Here is a 10,669-nt window from a genome sequence, read left to right on the forward strand (position 1 = left end):
AATTTCAGTTAAAATATTTTTATTTTTCACGACTAAATAAGAGTTCACTCAAAAAGTATGTATGCTAGAGCAGAAATCACGACAGAAATAACTAAAAATTGTTGTAAAATTGAGGGAAAAAGATGGTAAACGGCAACATGAATACCAAGATATTATAATATTAAAATTTAAAAATAAAGTAATAATAACTAAAATTAGAAAATTATGAAAATAGAAATAATGAAAATAGGAAAGGATAGAGTTATGGAATTTCTCTTTAATTTTCTCACCAACTCTTGCATTTCTTCATCCACCAAATGTCACCAGGTAAATTGACAGATAGAAAGTGCATTACATGAACACTAATAGGTAATCTTGAGATACGTGAACAACACAAAGGATAATGGAGAAGTGACACTTGGTCTTTGGAGACTAAGAATAGGCATCTAAATTACACCTTTTTGTAATATTTATAATACTCGGGATGTCCATTATATATATGTGTGTGGGATATGCTTCATTATAACCTTACTCGGAAAAACCCAATGAGAAAAACCCTAGTGAAGGAAAAAAAAATAGTACATATTTCATATATTTTATAATCCTAAGAATATAACATATTTACTCCCCCTCATGAAAATATCACTTAAGATCTCTAAGTCGCAACATTCCAATTTTTCAAAGGTTGTGGTTGATAATAATTTTGTAAATAAGTCTACTAAGTTATCCTTTGAACAAATTTGTTGTACAATGATGTCACCATTTTCTTTAAGATCATAAGTGTAGAAAAGTTTCGGTGAAATATAATTTGTTCTATCTCATTTATTATATCCTCCTTTGATTTGGGTTATGCAAATTGTGTTGTCTTCGTATAATATTGTTGGAAGGTTTTTATTATAAGATAAGCCACATGTTCCATGAATTTGTTGAGCCATTAATATTAGTCATACCCATTCTCGACTAGCCTCATGAATTGCAAGAATTTCAGTATGATTTAAGGAAGAAGCTGTTATGGTCCGTTTCATTTATCGCCATGATATAATATTTCCTCCACATGTGAATAGATAACCTGTTTGAGATCTAGCTTTGTGTGGACCAGATAAATATCTAGAATTTGCATAACCAACTAGAACAAAATTTGATTTATTTGAATAAAACAAACTAACGGGCGGGCATTTCCATCCATTTCTATAGAGCAAAGGGGAAGCTCGCAGAGCTTTCTCAACGTTTTAAAAGGGAGACGAGGCTTTTATCCCAAACACTCCTTACTGCACACACAAACAAAAAACAGAAAGCACCGCACCCTATTAGGTTGATAGGGAAAACTAAGGCCTTACCTTTATATACAAAGGGCGCTCCAGGGCTTTACTAATAGTTTCGAAAGTCAAGGGGCTTGAAAGCTTACCTTATTATTATTATCGATCGTTCCTTAAAGATAACGTGGTATATGCTTAATTCCATTCCAAATATTTTTTTGTTGGAGAAGAACTATATCTAACTAATAAATTTATTGAAAATGCAATACTTGGTCTTGTATTATTAGCAAGATACATAAGTGCACCAATTGCACTAAGATATGGTACTTCAAGACCAAAAAGTTATTCATTATCATCTTGAAGTCGAAATATATCTTTCTTTATATCTAACGAATGGACTTCTATTGGAATGTTCAATAGATGTGCTTTATTTTACTCTGCTTTAATATTTATCCATGTAATTTTTTTTCAAAATTTTTCCTTCATAAGTTAACTAATGAACAAATATCCCATCAGTTAAATGCTCAATTTGCAAATCGAGACAAAATTTTATTTTTTTCGATATCTTTCATCTCAAATTCTTTCTTAAGATATTATATTGTCTTTGAAAGCTCTTCAGAAGCTTCAATTATATTTAAATCATTGACGTATACAGTTATAATAACAAATCTGACTATGATTTCTTTATAAAAACACACGGACATATTGGATTATTTTGATATCTTTCTTTTAACAAATATCCACTCAAGCGATTGTACCATATTCGTCCTGATTGTTTCAATCCATATAGTGATCTTTGTAACTTTATTGAATATAATTCCTGGGAATTTGATTTATATGTTTTAAATATCTTAAATCCTTTTAGGATTCTCATATAAATGTCATTATCAAGAGATCCATATAAATATATCGTGATAACATCCATAAGATGCATGTCCAAATTTTCTTACACAATCAAACCAATTAAAAATATTAGTGTAATTACATCCACCACGGGAAAGTACACCTCCTTATAATCAATACTAGGTCTTTGTGAAAAACCTTATACAACCAATCTTGCTTTATATCTTGTGACCTCAATATTTTCATTTCTTTTCCTTACAAATACCCATTTATGTCCCACAGATTGATACCTTCTGGTGTTCGAACTATTGGTCCAAAAACTTGACATTTTGAAAGTGATTTTAATTTTTTCTCGATTACTTCTTTCCACTGAAGTCAATCTTTTCTATGTTGACATTCTTCAACGAATTTTGGTTCAGGATCCTCATTTTAAGATATAATATCAAGAGCAACATTATACGCAAAAATATTGTCAATAACTACATGAGTCCAGTTTCATCTTTGATAAGGAAATAATTGGTAATGATTAGTTGAAGTATTAAATGGGTTACTTCCAAACTAAGCTTCCAAATAGAATTTAAGAGTTGCATCCCTTTAAGCATCAAAGCCACCAAGAGTTACAATTATTCTTAAAATCCAAATTCATCCTCTATAATGAATTATGGAGCAATTTAATTTAATGTATTTATATTTATGAGGTAGTTGAAAGGATATTAGATGAATTTAGACAATTAGATAAAAGGTTGTGACCTTCAGTTTTTTCAATTAGTATAAATATATATGTACTTTTGTTATTTGAAAATATAATTGGAATTGAACTTTGAATAAATTTTCATTATAGAGTTTAGTCTCTAAAGCTTTATGTTTTCTTTGTATTTTTGTATTTTGAATGCATGTTTTTAGAACTTTCAATTTAGTTTGATCAATTAGATTGAGGAGAGTTCAAAATCTTGAAGTTAGGAATAAGTTATGCTTTCTTGATCATCGATCAATCTTCCAAGCCAAATTTGTTTTAACTTTCTAGGGTTGTTATCATTTTGTTTATTAGGAGTTATTCTTATTATCATTGTGGGGGTTCACCTGGAATAGGGGGTTCTCATACGTGTTTGAGTGAACTACTTTATCATTTGGTATTAAAGCTTTGGCTCTAAACAGATTATATCTTTCCTTATTTTTCGTTCTATCTCAGTTTTTTTTTCTTCCATATTTCAAATTATCCATCTCTTTTCTTGTGATTTTACATATTCTCTTGTTTTTTTTCATACTTTATTGTATTTGCTGTAAAATTTAAAAAAACAAGAGCATATGGACAATCTAAGAAAAGAGATGAATAGTTTGAATATGGAAGAAAGAAAACTGAGATGGAACGAAAAATAAGAAAAGATATAGTCTGTTTAGAGTCAAAGCTCTGATATCAAATGATAAAGGAAACTTATGCAACTATATATGAGAACCTTATATTCCAGGTGAACCTCCACAATGATAATAAGAAACCCCCTAATAAACAAAATGATAACAACCTCAAGAAAGCTAAAACAAATTTGGCTTGAAAGATTAATCGATGATCAAGAAGAAAGAAGAACTTATTCTTAACTTCAAGATTTCGAACTCTGCATAATCTAATTGATCAAACTAGATTGAAAGATCTAAAAACGTGCATTCTAAACACAAGAATACAAAGAAAGCATAATGATAAGAAGCTGACCAGAAGAACATGAAGTTTTACAAGAGAAAAACGAAGTTTAACAAGCTCAATCCAGCTCAATCGAAGCTCATGCTGAAAATTCAAGGAAGAGCTTTCAAAGTCAATCAAATCATGAGGCAATCATTATGCTCCAAAAATCAATGATGAGCTACAGTTAAAGACTTCTAGAAGGATTAAATGCTTGCTTTGAAGATAAGTTTCCAGCCAATGGTGAAGAGTTGCAACCAATGAAGCTCCAAGAGTCATTTGGTCATCCAAAAGCAATCATGAATCTAAAACTTCAGATTCATTTACATGATTAACGTCCCATATATTTAATTAATATTATGAATTTACATTTATTAGAGTAGTTGAAAGAGTATTGGATGAATATAGCCAATATAGGTGAAAGGTTGCATCCTTTCATGGTGTCTATTCAATTAGTTTAAATAGGGTTGTAATCTCCACATTTGAAAACAGGACTTTGAATTTAAATGAAATTTCGTTAGAGTTTATTCTCTCAAGCTTTATGCTTTTCTTTGTATTCTTGTGTTTAGAATGCATGATTTAGGACTTTCAATCTAGTTTGATCAATTAGATTGTGGAGAGTTCGAAATCTTGAAGTTAGGAACAAGTTCTCCTTTCTTCTAGATCATGATCATTTTTCAAGCCACAGTGATGATAGTTTTTGGAAGAATATTCGAGAAAGTTTGGCCGAATTACATAATTTGATGGATTATATATCTCAACTGAATGAAGAGTTGAAGTTGCATGAACAAGTAAGAAAAAACCAAGTCAACCAATCTATTCCAAGTCTAGAATAACTTGAATCAGAATCTCGTTCACTCCTGATTATCCAATACTTGAACATGAGTAACCAGGTTCAAAATGATAGAGATCATTCTCAAGTCGATGTGGAAGATATCAATGGTGAGGTTGTTGAGGTGAATGTGGAGGGATTTGGATTATGTGTTGAAAATAAAGTCATAAAAAAATCTATAGAGAAAAGAAAAGTGACTCGGGAAATAGAGAAATGTGAGGAGCAAGAAGTGACTAAAAAAATAGAGAAAATGAAGAAGCTGGAAAAGAAAAGAGTAAGATTGAGAAAAGGTATTCAAGTGAGAAAAATCATGAGAGTGAGATTGGTTTTTAAACTAACTTTATTTCCTATTATTTTTCGTATGTTATTGGTTTTAATGAGATGATGATTATAAAGTTGCTTTACAAGACGATCTAAAGATTCAAGGACGATTCTTCTTGGAGAAAGGGAGAATGATAAGGAAATAATTGGTAATAATTAGCTAAAGTATTAAATAAATTACTGCCAAGTTGAGCTTCCAAGTAGAGTTGAAAAATTGCATCCCTTCTAAGCTGACCTTCCAAATAGAGAAAGGGAGAATGATAAGGAAAGAGAAGGGCAAACTTGAAATATATGAAAAATCTAAAACCTAAATGGTGAGTATGTATCATATATGCAATTAATTTTAAAAGGTATATATTAGTAGATATTTTGACTAATTGGGTGCTTTGTTATAATTTTCCTTTTTGAAATTTTTTTAAGGTTTTCGAATTTAATTTTTATATTTTAATTTAAATAGTTGATAGTAAGAGAAAAAACAAACTTATAATATTTGCATTTATAATAAGGAAACTTTAAAATAAAAACTAATCACTTTTATAAGAAATAAAAACCTATTTCTAATATATTTATAACTCATATTTAACTTTCTTAAAAAAAAATAAAAAATAAAGGCCCTCCAATCTAAATCTGAATCCTGCTCAAAAGTTTAAAAATAAATACTCACCTAAGATGATAAGAGAAAAAAGAAACAACGGAAAAAAATAACATATTTTAAACAAATAAAAACATAAGCGTGATACCTAGATACTTCTAGTTCTAAAAAAAAATATTGAAGTAAAAAATTGTAATGCATGTCTAAGAGTTGGGAAAAAAAACTTAAAATGTTAATGGAAAAAACCAAAAAAAATATGGCAATGATGCTTAAAGAATTTTTTTTAAAAAAATACTCTACACAAAAAATTCCATAAAGACTTAAGGAGTGGACTAACGAAATTAAAAAAAAAAAAAAAAAGAGGAGATATCAGATGTAACTAAAGTTTATCTTAACTGTTTAATTTATTGGGAAATTTTAGATTTGAAATCCTAAACTGATTTTACAAATAGAATATAAAAAAATCTAGTGAAGATATTAATTAGAGATAAAATGTGATTATATATATATATATATATTCTGAGGATTTTTATTAAGTGTGATCTTGAAAAATAGGGAAAATTTTGAATTTATATTCTTTTTTTATTTAGGTGTGATTAGTATCACGACTTTTTTTTTTTACTATGTGATTCTCAAAATTAGGGATTTTTTTTTAAATTTTTATCATCCAATTTTCCTCGTGTTATCTATTCACTATATAATTATTTTTTAGTTTGTATGTAAAAAAAAGCTTAAATTAAATGAAAATAAATATAAAAAATATTCCACTTCATCTACCTTCGTCCGATCCACTCCACTTGATTGATAACGACAATTGATGGAAAGTCGTGGAGTTGCAAAAAGAAAAAAAAAAAACATTGATTCGAATAAGGAAAAAATATTAAAAACCCAAAAAACCAAACAAACAATGTAAATATCTCAAACATACAAAAAATGGAGAAAAGCATGGAGCTATAAAAAGAAAAAAAAATCTTATTAAAATCAAAAAACAAAGAAAGAGATACCTTGAAAAATTGAGACGATTTATAAAGAAAAATTTAGATTCAAACTTTAATTCTGTTTGATCTAGGAGAAAAAAAATCAAGACTAAAATCTTTTTTTAACATGATAAAACTATTTTTTAACATGATCAAAGTATTATTTAAAAATAAATATGAAAAAAAAATAAGATTTTAATGTGATAATGCTTTAAAACCAAGTAGAGGAAATTTAGATTCAATTTTTAATTCAATTTGATATTTAAATTGAATCTCAGAAAAAAAAATCGAGATTAAAATCAATTTATTTTTTAAATCTTCTTGATGCCAAGAAAAATAGGGTTTTTTTACTAAAAATATTATATATTCTCTTTGACGTGGATGCCAAAATATTTATTTGCATGTGTAATTAGAAAATTTTAAAATAAAAGTAAACCACATTAATCAGAATTAAAAACCTATTTCTAATATATCTATAATATCTAAATCCATGGATTTAAATCTCAATCTCAATAAAAGGATAAAAAGTTAATTAAATTGAAATAAATATAAAGAGGAAAAAGGAAGAGAGGATGTTTGTACTTCTTCTTCACCTAATTTATGATTACACTCGTTAAAAAAAATAAAGTTAGAAATTTAAAGAACAGAAAAATAGTTAAGGTGGAGAAAAAAAACCAACGGACCACAAATATAAGAAAAATTGGAGAAAATGTCTACCTATGGAGGTAGAAAAAGAAGAAAACAAAATCAATGAAATATTAAAAAATAATTAAAAAAGAAAAAAAAGATACCTTCAACATAGTTCAATCGAGTTGCAGAAAAAAAACACATGTTAACAAAATAAGAAAGATACCTTAGAAAATTGAGGAAAAGTGAAGAGAAAAGGAAGAGGGGATACATAGTGAAAACAAGAGTTTAACTTAGAAAATTTAGATTTGAAATTTTAAAAAATCAATTTAGACTTGTTATTTGTGATTTTTAATGATACCAAAATCTACAAAATTATCAGACATCTAAAATTAACACGTGAATATATATATATATATATATATAATGATACCAAAATCTACAAATCAAATATACCAAAATATACAATTTTTATCAAAATTTGGCTATTTTATGTAAATAGTTTTTTTTTTTAAATTCCCTAAAAAAACATGTGTGATATTTTAAAATTAATTTTATAGACACGAATTGAAAGTTGAACCCGAGTAAAAAATACATATCCTAAAAGTGTATATTATTAACTTATTTAACTTGAGTTATCTTTTGTAACCATGTCCCGTTCCATCCAAGGCCGGCACTCCATTGGCACTTTCACTGATGCTCATCTCTCCAATTGGCAACTCTTCTTAAACTTCAAGGCCAAAATTAGAAACAATGAGTACATTTAATAGGCAAAATAATAAAAACTGTTCTTCAAGAAACTCAAGTACACGTCCCTACTCTTTCATTGATTAAAGTTAAAAACATATATTTGCATTAGGGGAAAAGAAATCGAAAAGCATTTATTCACTAGATTAATATAGAGATGTAATTACACTAATCTCAGACTTTTCACAGCCTAATCACACACTCATCTTTCCTATGTAATGGAGAGACACACATCTAACTAATTAGAATTCTGTACATGAATGTTCCTGAATCCACCTATCATAATCAATGGTAAAACAAGTCATGTAATGGAAGCTTCTTCATTTTGTTCTTGCAGCTGCAAATGATGTTGCCTTGTTTTCATTTGAATTATAGCACCTTTCAAACTCATTTCTTCCATCTACCATACACAAGAAACAACTAAATTAACAAACAGAAACACTAAAAACACAAAAAAGCCAATTGATATACACACCCACTAACCCAGTGTAAGTTGATGAGGATGTGTTTGGTTTAATAGTTTCAAAGCATATTTTTAACAGTTTTTATCGGAAGAGTCTAAATAGAAATCGTCTAACACTCTCCATCAACTTGTAAGCTTGAAATATGTAGAACACCCAAAGATCCAACAAGTGAAAATCAATATTAGTTAAGAAGGAAATAACGTGATAGAGTTTTAAACATATGACTTCGTCGATCAACATACCAAGTGATTTAAGATGATCTAACAAAAAACAATATGAGGCAGTTATATGTCTTATTCTTCTTCTTCATACCTCTAGTGCTGATATGGTTTTTTGGAGTTCAAGTACCTCCTCTAAAAGCAATCTCTCTTGTATGACCACTCTTGCTAATTCTGAAAGCAAAGAAGCAGTTTCCGTGGCCTGTATAAATCACAGCTCATTTTAAACACTCAGAGAATTCTATTATGAACATAGAGATATATGTATGATGAGGACTTTTACCACTGGCGCATATATAGTCATCATGGACTTCATAGAGATTGCAACATCAGAAGCTTGTCTGAATGCCATGGAGATTGTTTGAGCATCAATCTGTATGTAGCATTAGCAATGATTTAGAAACTTCACTTTAACAAACAAGAGAAAGTTTCAATTACTTATTATTTTTCTTTTTTACCTTTGCACCTTCAATGAGTGGCACCCTGCAGATAACAGAATGTAAACAATCTTTGGTCATTGAAAGTGCAGTTAAATGTTGTCTTTCCATAGTTCCCCAGCTTTCTAATGGCTTCAGCTGCAAAAGAAACCCAATAAATTTTAGTGATGAAATTCCATATTAGAAATGGGGGAGAGTGTTATTTCACTTCACATTCACTTACTTGAGAAAGGAGAATTAAGTTCGACTTGAATTGGAGTTTTTCTTTCTGGAGCTGCAACTTCTTTTGTTGCACTGAATGCTGCAATTTAGCAATATCATGCCAAGCACTAGCCAAATTTTTCTGTAAAAAGAAGAAGCCCGGGCCCTGTTGTTAGATTAAGCCTATGGTTATTGGTTTACCCACATGATGTTTCGATCAATGTTAAGCAATCTTTACCTCTACTAAATTAGCCAAGTTTTCACTAGCAGAATGAGCTTTAGCGTTGGCAAAACGCCACTGTACCAATCGATTATGAAACATTCTAAGCTGATGAACATTATCTGAAACTGCAGGCCCTATAGGAGATGTTGTTGTGGTAGAAATCGAAAATTTTCTGCTCTTGAACAAATCCAATCCCAAGTTAAGCAACTTCTCCATACCCGTTGCGCCTTTTGATGGGGTTCTTGCAGGTTTTAAACTAGAAAACGACATCGGTTTTTCTTTGCTCTCCACCGACATCGGCGGCGAACCTGACCGTCCAGGCGATAACGCCCACTGCGACATTGAATTCCCATGTCCCGAAATTGAATTAGCTCGTTGAAATGGGTTTTTTCCCGAAGTTTTCTTTGCCGTTGGAGAACCCTCGAATGAAACAGGAGTTGGGAGGCTTGAATCTGAAGACCCCCTTCGAAGCCTTCGTGATGGTACATCATTCATATACTTGGAAGGGACTATTAGACCCGATTTCCGGCAGATTACAGTCGGCGTTTTTTCCAGCATCATCGGAGACCCAATGTCGTTGTAATCGGATTCTAAGTCGAAACTGTTCTTGAAATTGTCTGATCGTCTTCTTGATGACCTTCCAAACAGAGCATTCTCATCCACTGACAGTCTCCCAGATTCCAAACTCTGTACTGGTAATTTCGAAGACAAAGAGCTTACGTTCTTCCCCTGTATTTTCCCGCAATATCTCAAAGAACCCCCAATAATGGGTCTATCGTTTTCTTTGGCGCATTCATTTTCCGGTTCGAGATTACTCAACTCTCTGGAACTTCTCTGTTTATTGAGTGACGGATTGCCAGTGAATTTCTCGTCCTCCAATCGTTCATTTCCAAGATGATCAGCCAGAGTATCGAATCTCTTAGAAGTAGAGGAGGAAGAAGGCCAAAGTCCATGAACGAATAAGGACCCTTCTTGGCTTCGGTGCTTACGAGCATCGAATGAACCCCCTCTTGATCTCCGATGAGTGGGGGAAAGAGGTTGAGTGGGAGACGACGACGACGGAGCGGTGGTGGTGTCAGTTGCAGAGGCCGGCGAGAGAAATCGGGAACTTACCTCACGAGATTTGGGTCTTCTGGGTCTCCGAATCTGATCGGAAACCAGTGTTTGATTGTCATTCTTCATGGTTTCATGAACGCCGGCAACTTTGCTCCGTATTTGAGGAGGAAAAGGGAGTTAGTTACGAAGAGAAAATCATTTAACAGAATCGGATTTATCGTTTT

General features: G+C 30.8%; 1 protein-coding gene across 1 annotated transcript; it reads right to left on the reverse strand.

Annotated features, from left to right (window-relative positions):
• Positions 1-8,147: 8,147 nt before the first annotated feature.
• Positions 8,148-10,669, reverse strand: LOC120089522 (QWRF motif-containing protein 3). The gene is made up of 6 exons (XM_039047023.1): positions 9,405-10,669; positions 9,189-9,308; positions 8,987-9,103; positions 8,812-8,901; positions 8,623-8,730; positions 8,148-8,246 (listed from the first exon to the last, which is right to left on the reverse strand). The coding sequence occupies exons 1-6, from the start codon at positions 10,569-10,571 to the stop codon at positions 8,148-8,150; spliced, it is 1,701 nt and encodes a 566-aa protein (XP_038902951.1). The 5' UTR covers positions 10,572-10,669.

Source organism: Benincasa hispida, chromosome 10, assembly GCF_009727055.1.
Source record: "Benincasa hispida cultivar B227 chromosome 10, ASM972705v1, whole genome shotgun sequence".
In the NCBI taxonomy this organism is placed as follows: domain Eukaryota; kingdom Viridiplantae; phylum Streptophyta; class Magnoliopsida; order Cucurbitales; family Cucurbitaceae; genus Benincasa; species Benincasa hispida.